Source organism: Ictalurus furcatus, chromosome 4 (genome assembly GCF_023375685.1).
Source record: "Ictalurus furcatus strain D&B chromosome 4, Billie_1.0, whole genome shotgun sequence".
Classification (NCBI taxonomy): Eukaryota; Metazoa; Chordata; class Actinopteri; order Siluriformes; family Ictaluridae; genus Ictalurus; species Ictalurus furcatus.
The window spans coordinates 23,508,863-23,523,782 of NC_071258.1; the positions used below are offsets into that span (position 1 = coordinate 23,508,863).

The following is a 14,920-nucleotide window of genomic DNA, read 5'->3' on the forward strand; positions in this document are numbered from 1 at the left end:
ATCACGCATTATTAATGCACCATACTTTTCTCCAAAATAACTGATTATTGTAGAGTTAGCATAATTATAGTGTTTACTGTACTGGGCATAATACAGGAATAACATGTAATAACAAGTAAATGTGGAAACTTTTACAACATAATGAATGGATGAACCTGTGTGGCTAGCATACAGTAGGATGTGGATGGAATTGCATCCAAAAGAGCTCAGATGAGACCAGATCATGCAGGTCTCTTCCCCAAGACATTCCTCATTCTCTAGGGCTTACTCTCATACACAACATAGACCCCATGCACCTCCATGAAGTGTATAATGACCAGAGTATCAAATGGGACTGACATTATGTATTTTATGGCAGGATGGACTCCAAGTCATGTAGACTCACCCCAAAGTGTTACATGCTAATTTGGTTCCTACAGTAGGAATGAGCTTGTGAAACAATGGCAAAAGGTCCCATGTTTAGATGGTGATGGGACATTTGATTGTCTTTGATTGTCACATTGTTGTGCCTGTCTTGGACAACCTTGAAGACTTGCACCCTTACCATACTGCCAAAACATGCATTTCTGTGGAGTAGGGACAGAGGACTTTGTGGAAGGCAATGGTGTTACTTATATGGGGTAGCCCGACACGTGCACAAACACGGCATGCAATTTCAGGTGCGCCCATATACAACACAATGTGCCACTACTGGACAGGAGGAGTGTTCTGGATTGGGATGGGATTCATAGATGTTTATCTATGATGCAAGAGTACTATTACAGAAGAGAGTTGCAGATATCTTCTGAATAAGGGCAGTGTTGCATTAGTGTTGGGTGAATGGTGAAATAGATGCCTTTCTGTGTGTTAGGTTTGAGAGCCTGGACCAGGAGATGAACAGCTTGATGGGAAGGATCCTGGATGTGAATCTTATTGTTCAGCAGCTCTTGGACGGTGACCATCCCAGTTCCACTGAGGTCAGAGGGTGTCAGGATCACTTGAACAGCAGGTAACACACACTTGTGGGACTTTATTCACACCTGGTTAATTAAATGATACTAATTAATGAAAATAAACAAAAATTGGTGATAGGGAGAAATATCCCAGAGGCCCACCATTCTTCATGATTATGAGAATGCTAATATTATGTTGTATGATATTAAATGCAGTATGGTATACTGACAAAGCATTGTAGTGTAACCTACTGTCTGTATACTATACGGCCAAAAGTACATGGACACCTGAGTATTGAACATCCTATTCCAAAACCATGTGTATTAATATTGAGTTGTTTCCCCTTTGCTGCTATAACAGCCTCCACCCTTCTGTTAAGGCTTTCCACTTTTGTGCATCTTCAGCCACAAGAGCACAAGAGGTTGGGCTCTGATGTCGGGCAAGAAGGCCTGGTACAAAGTTGGCATTCAGATTCATCCCAAAGATGTTCAGTGTGTTTGAGATCAGGGTTCAGTGCAGGCCACTTAAGTTCTTCCACACCAGCCTTGGGAAACCATGTCTTTATGGACCTCACTTTGTGCACAGGGACATCGCCATATTAGAACAGGTTTTTGCCTCTTAGTTCCAGTGAAGGAAGATCTTAATGCTACAGCATACAAAGACTTTTAGACAATTGTGTGTTGTGTTCATTAGCAACTGTGGCAGGCGATCAAATTAAACGAACTAGCTAGCTATTTACTTCTTGCCTTGATCTGGTTCTTTTATGTAAAGTGGCATGATTTTATGTAGCACTTTTTTCTTGTTTGCTGCTTACACAAGATGGCAAATTATAAGCATGTTTATGGGCAAACCTGTAAACATGACGCTCACGTGTGTGTGTGTGTGTGTGTGTGTGTGTGTGTGTGTGAGACCTTGGCAGAAATAGGTTCTATAAGGGTGCTGCCATCTGCTGCGGCTGATACATACTGAGCCAAGATGAACCCACTCAATACACACCCACACACACCCACACCGTCCTCCCTAACCACTGATAATAATAATAATAATAATAATTATTATTATTATTATTATTAGTAGTAGTAGTAGTAGTGTTGTTGTTGTTGGTAGTAGTAGTAGTAGTAGTAGTAGTATTGTTGTTGTTGTTGTTGTTATTATGTTATGATGATTATTATTATTATTACTATTATTATTATCATTATTATTATGGATTATCAGGTAGTTAGCATATGTGCGCCTAGTACCTAGTATAAAATTACTGACTTTAGCTCAAATAAAAAAAACAAGCTGAATATAGAACTGTGAGTTGCCTCATCTGCTATGACTGTGTTGTCACAATGAATCATGGCATTTTTGTTCTCATTTCTGAGTCAACGAAGGATACATACTTGATATTTTGGTAGGATTAAAGCAAAGTTCATCTAGTAAAGTCTGTCTACTCAGCAGCCATCTTGGCAGTGCTCCTAGGTAGTTCTTTCCTATCATTCAAAACAAGGCTTCTATCTACACAAACATATCAAAACAACATGACCTTTCAAATATTTATTTTGGGTCAAATAACATTAAAAAAAAAATCAAATTATTTTTGAGGTTGCTCTGACTACTGCCTGTGTGTTTCTCCATAACTAATGGAGAAATGTTTTGACCACTAAAAGATGAGTAAATTACAATACAGATTGAGAAACATCCCTATTGTCTAAAAGGGTCTATTCACAAGGGCAAACTTACTGTACTTATTTACTTTATATACTTTAAAGAGTATATCAGTAAGTATAATCTAAAATCTTTTTAATTAAAACGTCCCCTATGCAGAACAACGCAGAAACCCAATGAATCAGAAGACATAAACAACGTACTAAAGATTTGCTGTTTATTGGGTATAACCTAATTTTCTTTCGAGAAAGGTGCCATACATATACAAATAAAAGTTATTATTGTTATCTGCTGCAGGTGGAACCATATGGTAGAGCTGGTTGAGCAGAAGAAGGATCATTTGGACTCTGTCCTTCGCATCCAGAATTATTTACTTGAGTGCAGTGAGATTAAATCACAGATTCAGGAAAAACGCAAAGCCATTGATTCTACGCAATATTCGGGCAGTGATCTGGGAAGCGTCTTAGCGCTGCAGCGGCGTTTGTCCACCATGGAGGGAGCTCTCGCTGTTCTAGAGCCCAAACTCATCCATTTGCAGCAGGAAGCAGAAGACCTTGCGACCTCTGAGCCACACAAAGCAGAGGAGATCCTGATTCCCTTTGAGGGTGTGAGTGTGGAGTGGGATGAATTGAAACGTACGCTTCAGGGTTGTGAGGATTCACTGACCGTAGCTGGCCGGCTGCAGCAGTTCATTCAGGATTTGGATTCTTTTTTGACATGGATGGTGCAGAAGCAGACGGAGGCAGCATCTAATGAGCTGCCCGAGTCTTTGGATGAGGCTGAGAGGCTCATCAACCTTCACGCAGCTCTTAATGAAGAAATTCGCAGCTATGAGGAGGATTTTGAGAGGCTGCAAGGTGTGAGGGAGCTGTTGGACTCGGAGGACACTCTACTAGCGAATGCTGCACTGCACCAGTGGCTCCAGAAACTTAGTGCAGGCTGGAACAAGCTGCTACAGATGTGGGAGAGCAGGAGGGATGAGCTAGTGCAGGCACACATCTACCATCTTTTCATGAAAGACGTCAAGCAGGCCGAGGCCTTCCTCAACAACCAGGTGAGACCTGTGCATCCATACAGTATAGAGTACATATGTGATGCTGCAAAGAAGAACAAGTATACCAAGTATATACAAGTACATATCAACACAAAGACACAGAACAGAACCCCGGATGCATTTGTGTTTACATGAAATGGAAGGGAAAAATGTTTTTTTTTTTTTTTTTTGGCAAAAGTAGCATTAACAAGATGGCTAGTAGGTTACCTCATAGAACAAAAAAAGACTTCTATCTAGTGTTATTAAAAGCCTGTCAATTGAATTAGTGGATACAAAAACCACACAATTTTTATCACACAATTTCATGATAGAGAAAAAAACACAAAGAATTTTCAAATAAAAATCAAAACTCACCTTTTTCATTTGTTAGCTCATATGCCTGGTCATATTGTGCATAATTCACCAGTATCAGATCTTAAAAGACAATTTATAATCCTTCGAATACAGTACAGTAACTCTCCTGCTGGCTAAACGTTCAAATATTTTGAAAGAAAATAAACTTGCAGACAGAGGTGGGTAGTAATGCGCTACATTTACTCTGTTACATTTACTTGAGTAACTTTTTGAAAAGAAAAAAATAATAAAAGTACTTTTAAGAGTAGGTTTAACTGGCCATATACTCTTACTCAAGTTCATTTTTAATCACAGAACTGTACTTTTACTACGCTACAATTGTTGGCATTTCTCCATTACTGTTAAATGTTAATGAATATATGTAGTTTTAATAATTAGTTTAGATCACATATAGTGGTAGTGGTCTGAATGCATCCGAAACAACTGCTCACTTTTTTTAGCAGCTCAGTCCTGGAAGATAATCCACGCACATACGCTGTTCTTTTGTTCTCTGTTGTGTTGCAGATGCTGACTTGTTTGTGTTAACATGTTAAGATAGTCAACCGTTGGGTGTGTGTGTGAGTTTTTTGTTGCAAATGACAGGTTGTGTGTTGTTGTACCCATCACAGGACTGGGATACACTGCTTCATCTTGAACCCAGGTTTTATATCATATAAACAGAGCAGACAGACTTTCAAGGAGAGGTGTGACTTAGAGTTCTCCATGTAGTCTGAGATTCAGGATTTCCCCTTCATTTTAATCAGATCCGAAGTAAATAGTAACTTGCTACTTGAGTTGTTTTCTCATTGTATACTCTATTACTCATACACAAGTCATTATTAACATCATTCTTTTACTGTTACTTGTGTAATTATTTTATAAGCAGTTTTGCTTGAATTGGATAAAATGTTTGGCTAACGTGCTATATGAGAACACCACAGTTTATAGCCGAACCATCGACCAATGACTTGGTGACTTTTTTAAGGGCGTAAACATGAAAATTAAACACACGCTGTAATATGATGTTCTTGTACACATACATTATATGCCACCTCAGATAAGTCAAATGTCGCATGACACCAAACATGGTATTTGCCAATTTGATCTTGTCATTTTACTACTGATACTTTTAAATCTTTTAGATTTAACATTTATTAAAAATAACTATAATAATAGCCTGTTAATAATAAAGCAGATTAGAGATTCCGAGAGTTATTTTTTTAAATCCGTATAATAAGATTTTAGCATTTTACATCAAATTAGCACAGATTACATAAAATCACAAAACATAATGTAAAAATACATTTACAGCAACATATACATCGTCAATTGGATTTGATCAAGGATCATGTTTGATAGTAATTCCTTTTTTTCTTGTTTTGGGGTGTCAGTGATTATTACATCTAAATGCTGCAGTGTACAAAAATCTTTGTAGATGCTCTGTGTTCAATTCACCTCAATGGGGACAATCTAGAAAGTCACCCTCACCAAGATGGTGGTGCTTTTACAGTGGTGTTTGAAAGTTTGTGAACCCCTTAGAATTTTCTATATTGCTTTGTAAATATGACCTAAAACATCAGCAGATTTTCACACAAGTCTTCAAAGTAGATAAAGAGAACCCAATTAAACATATGAGACAACAATATTATTTTATAAAAATGATCCAATATTACATATCTGTGAATGGCAAAAGTATGTGAACCTTTGCTTTCGGTATCTGGTGTGACCCCCTTGTGCAGCAATAACTGCAACTATATGTTTGCGGTCCTGCACATCGGCTTGGAACAATTTTTGCCCATTCTTCAGTACAGAACAGCTTCAACTCTGGGATGTTGGTGGGTTTCCTCACATGAACTGATTGCTTCAGATCTTTTCACAATATTTCTATTGGATTAAGGTCAGGACTTTGACTCAGCCATTCCAAAACATTAATTTTATTACTTTTTAATCATTCTTTGGTAGAATTACTTGGGTGTTTATGGTTGTTGTCTTGTGCATGACTTTCTCTTGAGATTCAGATCATGGACAGATGTGCTGATATTTTCTTTTATAATTCACTGGTATAATTCAGAATTCATTGTTCCATCAGTGATGCCATGTCATCCTGGCCCAGATGCAGCAAAACAGGCCCAAACCATGATGCTACCACCACCATGTTTCACAGATGGGATAAGGTTCTTATGCTATAATGTACTGTTTTCCTTTCTCCAAACATATCACTTCTCATTTAAACCAAAAATTATATTTTGCTCTCCTTCATCCACAAAACATTTTTCCACTAGTCTTCTGGCTTGTCCATGTGATCATTAACAAACTGCAGAAGGGCACCAATGTTCTTTCTGGAGAGCAGTGGCTTTCTTCTAGCAGCCCTGCCATGCACACCATTTGTTGTTCAGTGTTCTCCTGATGGTGGACTCATGAACATTAACATTAGCCAGTGAGAGAGGCCTTTAGTTGCTTAGAAGTTACCCTGGGTTCCTTTGTGACCGCGCGGACTATTACACGTCTTACTCCAGGAGGGATCTTTGTTGGGTGACCACTCCTGGGGAGGGGAACAATGCCCTTGAATTTCCTCCATTTGTACACAATCTGTCTGACTGTGGTTTGGTGGAGTCCAAACTCTTTAGAGATGGTTTTGTAACCTTTTCCAGCCTGATGAGCTTCAATAACTCTTTTTCTGAGGTCCTCAGAAATCTCCTTTGTTCATGCCATGATACACTTCTACAAGCATGTGTTGTGAAGATCAGACTCTGATAGATCCCTGTTCTTTAAATAAAACAGGATGCTCACTCACACATGATTGTCTTCCCATTGATTGAAAACACCTGACTCTAATTTCACCTTCAGGTTCACATACTTTTACCACTCACAGATATGTAATATTGGACTATTTATCTTTATAAATAAATAGCCAAGTATAATATTTTTGTTTCAGTTGTTTAATTGGGTTCTCTTTGTCTACTTTTAGGGCTTGTGGTAAAATCTGGTGATGTTTTAGGTCATATTTATGCAGATATATCGAAAATTCACAAACTTTCAAGTACCACTGTAATCCACAAATCTTAGACTGAAGTGGTATATAGGTTTCTTATACTGTATATGTGGTGAAAACAAACCAAAGAGAAGTGAGAAAGTGAAAGAGTCTGAAGTTATATTATAAGAACAAGAAGAACTCAGGAGTAATGCAGTTTCAGCTTTTTTCTTGCTGAGCAGGTAAGTTATTTGTTCTGTAATTTGGGGCATTTGTATAATTAACCAGTTGTTAAGGTTTTTTAAACAACTGGGTTAGTGGGTAACAGAGTATGTGGAATTATGTGTATTTTTTCCATATCAGACTTGATTGGATCTGTCTTCTTATTTGCTGCTCAGTTTTAGCATAGCTAGCATGCTAACGTTACCCATTTAGTGAAATCTTTTTAGTGTTACTCTGTATTTTATGCATTTTGCACTCAGTTATATTGAGCAGGTTAATGGATTGATCAAATCTATCAAGCTTTTATTTCCATAACACTACTTTTTGTTCAGATATAATTGATATTTTTTCAGTGTTGGTCCTCATTTATCAAGGTGGATACGGATCGATTTAAAAGTACATTGTTCGTAAATGCATTTTGTCATGTATGTAGGTAGAGACGGATGCAAATGCAGAACTGAATTGGAACGTTTAATAATGTACAAAACAAAACAAGACTTCTAGAACACGTGGCAAGGTAAAGAAAAATGAAACAAGCGTGAGCATAATGTGATACTGAAAAACAGACCAAACAACGCAAGATAACCCACGCAGTGCAGAACCTGACTATATATACACACCAGTGCTAATGAGTCAAAATGTGAATCAGGTGAAACAAGACATGTGACTATATGTGACTATATCACAGTCCTTCTCCGATGTTTACATGACACATTTACACAATAAATGTGATATTAATGAAAACCCTATAATTTTGGAAAATCTTTCATATCCTATTCGTGCTCCTGAATGTGTGTAAATGTATGCATAAGAAGACTAACTAGTGTAAACCTCAACTAATCAGGTTCACATCATATAAATCATGATGAGTTACTGCACTTTTTTTTATATGGATTATGCTGTCAAGTTCAAATATTTTGTGAAATCCAGTCATTTCATATTAACAGCATAAATATATATATTTTTTAAAGCAAGCAAACATAAATACATAAATTAAGACAAATAAGACCAGTCCTTCAATTAAAAATGCCACTGTATACAAGGATGATGTGCTTGATGTCCATGATCACCAGGGTAGAGTAGATTTTTTTTTTTCTTTGTTTTCATGTAAAACCATTGCTTTTCACCTCATATCTAATCCACTTTTTCTGTAAATCAGCTCAGATTTTGGCCTTTTCAAGGAGGTGGATAATAAGTTTCATTTCTCCCTCTGAGAAAGTTGTTTTTTGCAGTTTACATGTCATTTCAGCTGTGCGAGCTTTGCCATTTATGGAGTTTTGTGGTTGACATCAAATGCAAATCAGCTGTGTTGTGAATGCATGGCTGATTTACAGGTGATTCATCGATAAACGCATGCGAGTACAAACCTTTGTCAATCTGGTGTAAACTTTTAGTTCAGTTTGGCTTGCGTAAACATTTACACACACACACACACACACACCTTTACTAAAATGAGGCCAATTGTCTTACAAACAAATAACAAAAAAATAAGTAAATTTTTAAATTTGTGAACAGTGAAGTTGCCTACATGCAAAGAGTGAGATTTCCTCTGCAAATACATTTGCTAAATGCCATTTACTAGACAGGGTTTTTAAATGAATCATCTATGCTTTCAAATTTAGTCCGTATAAAGGCCCTTATACACATAAATATGACCTACATTTTAATAGTTGCATCTGCTTGTAATTATTAACAAGCACACTGTAAATTTGTGTTTTACTTGTTTTTATTTTTTTATTTTCCACCATTCATCAGTATTCTTTGACATTTTTAATAACATTTCATGTCTAATAACATAACGTCTTTAATAACAGAAATCATGCTTGTTGAATATTTAAATGTACCTAACTGTGTATAAGTGATCAGTTGCACATGTCTAATAATGGCTTGTTAAAAATTGATTGTTTATATGGATTATCAGTTAGATGAAGATATAATGCAAGAGTTATTTTCTTTATTTTCTCATTAGGAGTCCTCATTGGCACACGTGGAGCTCCCTACCACAGTGGAGACGGTGGAAGCAGCCATTAAGAAACACAAAGAGTTCAGCATGGCAATGGAGCTCAATCTGCACCGGATCAAAGCTGTGATCGAGGCAGGAGAGAGTCTTATCAGCCAGAACAACATCTACTCTGAGCGCATCCGAGATCGTGTGGATTTACTCATTACCAGGTCAGACATGACTAAAAATGATTTTTTTTTCGATTAATTGGATGGGGGGGCGCAAACATTCAGTGCCATTTTTTCGTGTATTTAAAATAAAATCCACAAACTGAGTGTTACAAATATAAACTTCAGACTAAAACTTTACACAACTGTTTGTCCAATTATATAAGACTGAAAAGAACCCAATACATACAGATACACACCAGAAGATATATTATTCATTTAGGACTGTAGTTTAATTCAGTGCTTTTTGTGCGTCCATAAAAAGTAATGCATAAATACTTATATATAATATAAACTTAACCTTTTAAGCAACGCACACCAGTTTCCCCAAGCCCTTGAACACAGTGGAGCATTTTAGATACAAACACAAGTTTCTGCTCGTACATCACTGTCGTGCTTTCCTGCTACACAAACTCCGCTTTATAAAGTTTGATCTTCTTCAGGGTGTTTAATATAAAATTGCCCCCTGCCTTAGAGGACTTGGAGGTTGCACACTTTCTTCCTCAGTCACTTGATGATTACGCCTCTGTCTGATGTCTGATGGTGTCTGAGGTCATGTTGGGAATAAAAGGTAACGTTCACATGAACAGTAAACTGAAGAAAGTCGTTGTCGTTGACTCTAGGTATCTGATAAAGCTAGCGGCGTCGCATTACATGCGTATGACGTCACGTGCCACTGACTAGGAAGCAGCTTATACTTCCGGTTAGTAAAAAACTAATGTGTTCCATTTGAGACGATATTACCTTTCTAAAATTCATACAATAGACCAGTGGTTCTCAACCTTTTGTGAGCTCTGGACTCCTAGCATATTTCGAACAGTCCACAATTACCCCCTTACTCCACAACAATTAAAGGCTATATATTTAACAGTCATTTCTATATATGTTGCTTTATTTTATTAATATTTAACATTAATAATAATAACATTGGTCATTTGACTCTCTGAATTCTTTTGTTTATTTTATCCATCAATGTGACACTTGAACTTCTCTACCACTCATAGGTTTTTGCAAATTATCATTTCATTTGTAAATAAATTTAAAATAAAATCCATCAATGAACGATCGTGATATTTTTGAATGCACACGAATAACCACGTTGGTTCATTTTAAAACATATCTCATTTGAATATGTTTTGATCCATTTAACAAATATATATATATATATATATATAAAATATTTAAACATATTCAAAACTTTCCCACGGACCCCCTGCAATTACCCAACTGATCACTAGGGGTCTGCAGAAGTAACGTAATGAGTAAATGTCCCTCGTGCCGCACACAGACCAACTAATCGATAATGAGATTCGTTGACAACAATTTTAATAATAGATTATTATCGATTTTATCGATTAGTTGTTGTAGCGCTACATGAGTTACATCAATAATGATTAGTGAGCCTGTTCCAGAAGCAACCATGCAAGCCCAAGGCATGACACTACCTCAACCGTTCTTGATCGATGAGCTCGTATGTTTTGGATCATGAGCAGGCCATTTCTTTCTCCATACTTTGGAAGAGGTTAATCTTTGTTCCAGAACTTTTGTGGCTCATCTGTTTGTTTGTTTTTGCAAATTTCAATCTGGCTTACCGATTCTTACTGCTGATGAACGTTTAGCATTTTGTGGTACGGCCTCTGTATTTCTGTTCTCAAAGTCTCCTTCGAATGGTGGATTGTAATACCTTCACCCATGCCCTGTTGACGTTGTTGGTGATGTCACTGATTTTTGTTTCTGTCATCAGCTGCTGTTGTTTTCCTTGGCTGTCCTGTTCATTATCTGGTTGTTAGTACACCAGTGGTTTAGTTCTTTTTCAGGACATTCTAATTTGTTATATTGGCTATGCCCAATGCCTTTGCAACGATCGTTTGTCCCTCTTTTCTCAGCTTCAAAATGGCTTGCTTTTCTCCCATAGACAGCTCGCTGATCTTCATGTTGGTTTATCCATTTTAAACAACAAATGCAGTTTTCACAGGTAAAACCCTGGGCTCAAACCTAGAGTAGACATTCAGCACTATTAACTGTTTAAAGGGTCAGTCTAACAGGGCACATCTATAACTCCTGTACTCCTGTATGCCCCACTCCAGCCAGTTAGACTTTGCATTTCTTAGGTGACACGGGATACACATAAAAATAGCAACCAATTAAGTAGCCTAAATAATCAGATATTGTGTAAATCTGAATAGTATTTGAACAGTGAAATTCATTTTGTCAGCTCTTTTGTGAACGTATTGTTCTGTTGTACTGCTGTACTTGACAGAGCACATCTGCTCCATCAGATGCTGTACATTATAAACAATGCCTCTATTTAGAGGCACAACAAAGAAGCATATACATGCACACTCCAGGCTGCTTGATTGAATGAAGAAGTTACAATAAAGAGTGTGAAATCGGCTTTAGAGAATAATAGAAACCGCAGCTTTTCACTTTCTTCCCATATAACCCCTTTCTAGCTTAAATGTTATGTGCTTGGTTTGGTTTCTCACATTATATATAAAAACCATATTACTGTGGTGTAGTTCATTTTCATGGTCATTTTGAGCTAACTGTGTCCCAAATGCTTGTCGGTGCCCTATCCCCTACACTGGAGAATTCCATTTGAAGATCTCCACAGACTAATTTCTATGGAAATGCACATCTTTAACTGGTTTGTTGATTATAATTCTAAACTAAACTACACTATGCTATATATTTTACAGTCAGTACTGGAAAAACTATAGGGAACATGCGATAAAGTCGCGTATATAGTCAAATCTTAAAATTGGTAGAGTATCGAGTTGAGTTTAGACTTTATAACTCTGGTGTTCTGTTGCAATTACTACTGGTGTCTGTTTCTATAACTGAGACAATGTTCGGCTCATTTAGAGCTGATAAGAACAGTTTATTAAAAATGTCCTGGTATTTGTGACACCAAAAGGTGATTTTTGTGGAGTCTCATTGCTGCCACCTCTTATTTGTACTTACAACTATGCATTCACTTCTTAGTAGCTGCCCTGAACACAGGAAATTGATTTTACAGAAAATAATTTTGCAGTTGTACTGATGTAAAAATAAATAAATAAACAGCTAGGGGTAGCAGGACAGAACATGTTTTATTTGTGTTTGACTGACAGGGGGAATCAGAACCGTGAAGTGGCACAGCAGTGGCTCCGAAAACTTACCGATCAGTGGGAACTGCAGAGATTCATGCAGGACTGCCATGAGGTACTGTGTGTGTGTGTGTGTGTGTGTGTGTGTGTGTGTGTGTGTGTGTGTGTGTGTGTGTGTGTGTGTGTGTGTGTGTGTGTGTGTGTAGAGCATTTTGACATGCTTATTTCAACACCAAGTATGCTTTTAAATGCACATTGTGGGTAGTAACAATTAGTCTTGTTCACTCTGAGTGAACAAGCCAACTGAACTGCACCAGAAGTGCATCCACGATGAAGCAAACTGCACACATGCACAAAGACAAGCTACTTTAAATGCAACACTTCAATCTGAAAACTGTGTGAGGACAAAGCATCTAGACACTGCATTTCTGTTCAGTGCTTCAGAGGCTTGAGCTGCATTCATCTCGTGCTCATGCCAAACTGAAACATCTCAAGTAAGGCGTACATCTGGGCAGGGAATAATAGTATTGTTTACCGTTTGTGCATAGTTTCAACTGTTTGGATTTGGAATCTATAAACTGCCTTTAAAATCAGCATTCTTTTAGACAAATGGATCCCTGCACTGCTGCAAATTTCCCCTCCCTCTTTCATCTCTCTCTATTACCTGTACATGTGAGCTCACTCTTACTAACAGGGTCACTTGGTCACTGATCTCCATTTTTGTCAAGGAAAAATCAGCTCTAAACCCTGTAATGTTATTATTCCCATTAATGTTACTGCACTTTGGAACTTATTTTGTCCTCAGCAACATTTTTATCATTTCTGTTGCTGGCCATACACCGCGTGTGGAGTCTTTGAAGTCCCTACCATATTTTTCTTCCCAGTGTTTTCCTGTTCCATGTAAAAGGAGATGCGGCCATGCAACTTACATGGTAATTCATTTTCATAAGCTCAGGTTGAATGTGTCCGTGGACACATGAGCTCTAGGCCAGCATGCGTGTTCTCACCAATGACTGTATATATGGGTGGATTTCGTAAGCGGTATTCAAAAGCGAAGCCAAAATGTCTCTGAGGCCCTCTAGTGGTTGACTGCAGTACAGTTTTAACCCCACCCCAATATTTTTCCTTAAGATAAATGTGTTTTATAGAAGTTATTTGATGATAAATAAAAGGGCGTGGTTGATGAGGTAATTGACAGTTTTGGACATGATAGTTGAACATACATGCACTTTCCAACATGCATCTAAAGCTCTGACTTAATGAGACTGCTTAATTAAATTTACAGTGAAGCACCTATATTGATGGTATGTACATTGCATTTCTATTCTCACACACACACAAACACACAAAACAAGGTTTTTGTTTGTTTGTTTGTTTGTTTGTTTTTTAAAGTACTTCATGAAGATGTTGGTGTTTAGTTGTTCTTTGAAGACAGCTAGTGACTAAGCTGGTCAGAGATCTTGGGGAAATTCATTCTACCACCCAGATGCCAGAACAGAGAAGTGCCATGATGCATCCATTTCTTGTAGGCTGAAAGAAAGTGGGTCCAACCAAGCAGTGCTAGAGGACTGGAGGGAGTGTAATCCTATGCAGGATGTAATAAGTGCTGCTTTAAGGCAAGTAGGTGCTGGTCCATTTCTGGCTTTGTAGGCAAGCATCTGTGTTTTTAAATTTGATGCAAGCAGTTACAGGAATCCAGTGCAGGGAGCATAGCAATGGAGGAGTGTAGGAGAACTTGGGAAGGTTGTAAACAAGTCATACTTTCACATTGTTCCTGCATTCTGAGTGGCAGAGAGGCAGACCTGTCAGGAACAAGTTTCAGTAGTCCAGTCTCAAAATGACAAGTAACTGAACAAGCACCTGAGTGGCCTCTGTGGATAGAAATGGATGAATCCTCCTGATGTTATAAAGGGGAAACTGGTATGAGGTTGTCAGAGTAGCAGTGTGATGTAAGAAGGACAGCTGATTGTCCATGGAAGAGTTCCAAGAAGAGGACCAAGAACTGAGCCTTGTGGGACACCAGTAAAGCATCTTCATCGATGACAACTATGAGAAGGTTGACAGTCTCAAATAATTTCGAACTCCTCAACTCAAGCAATGGCAAGGCCTTTTCCCTCACCTGAAGAGAGGATCCCACTCAGGATCGGTTTGTCTGATCACTTATGAGCCTGTGAAAATGATTTAAATTGCTCTAATTCCTAAACGGTTAATACAATATTTTTGTTAAACCCCTTGAATTAAAGCTGAACATGAATATGTCAATCACATCTTGCGCTATTGCTTCATTTCAAATCCATTGTTGTGGTGTACAGAGGCAAAGTGACGTAATTCTGTTGCTGTCTAAATGCTTATAGACCGGACTGTATGAATGAGAATGGCAAGCATTCAAACCAACATCTGAGTCTAATATATTACCATTGCATTGATATAAACAGTCCTAGTTGTAATTATCACATTAATCACTGCAAATTTGGTTTATTTGAACAATATGGCGTCCAT

General features: G+C 37.7%; 1 protein-coding gene across 1 annotated transcript in view; it reads left to right on the forward strand.

Annotated features, from left to right (window-relative positions):
• LOC128606875 (spectrin beta chain, non-erythrocytic 4-like) overlaps positions 1 to 14,920 on the forward strand; it is an 87,179-nt gene that overhangs the window by 24,426 nt on the left and 47,833 nt on the right. Inside the window, exons 14-17 of the mRNA XM_053623385.1 lie at positions 851 to 988; positions 2,881 to 3,637; positions 9,133 to 9,335; positions 12,446 to 12,536. Coding sequence (XP_053479360.1) covers positions 851 to 988; positions 2,881 to 3,637; positions 9,133 to 9,335; positions 12,446 to 12,536 — 1,189 coding nt within the window. The remainder of the gene's footprint in view (positions 1 to 850; positions 989 to 2,880; positions 3,638 to 9,132; positions 9,336 to 12,445; positions 12,537 to 14,920) is intronic.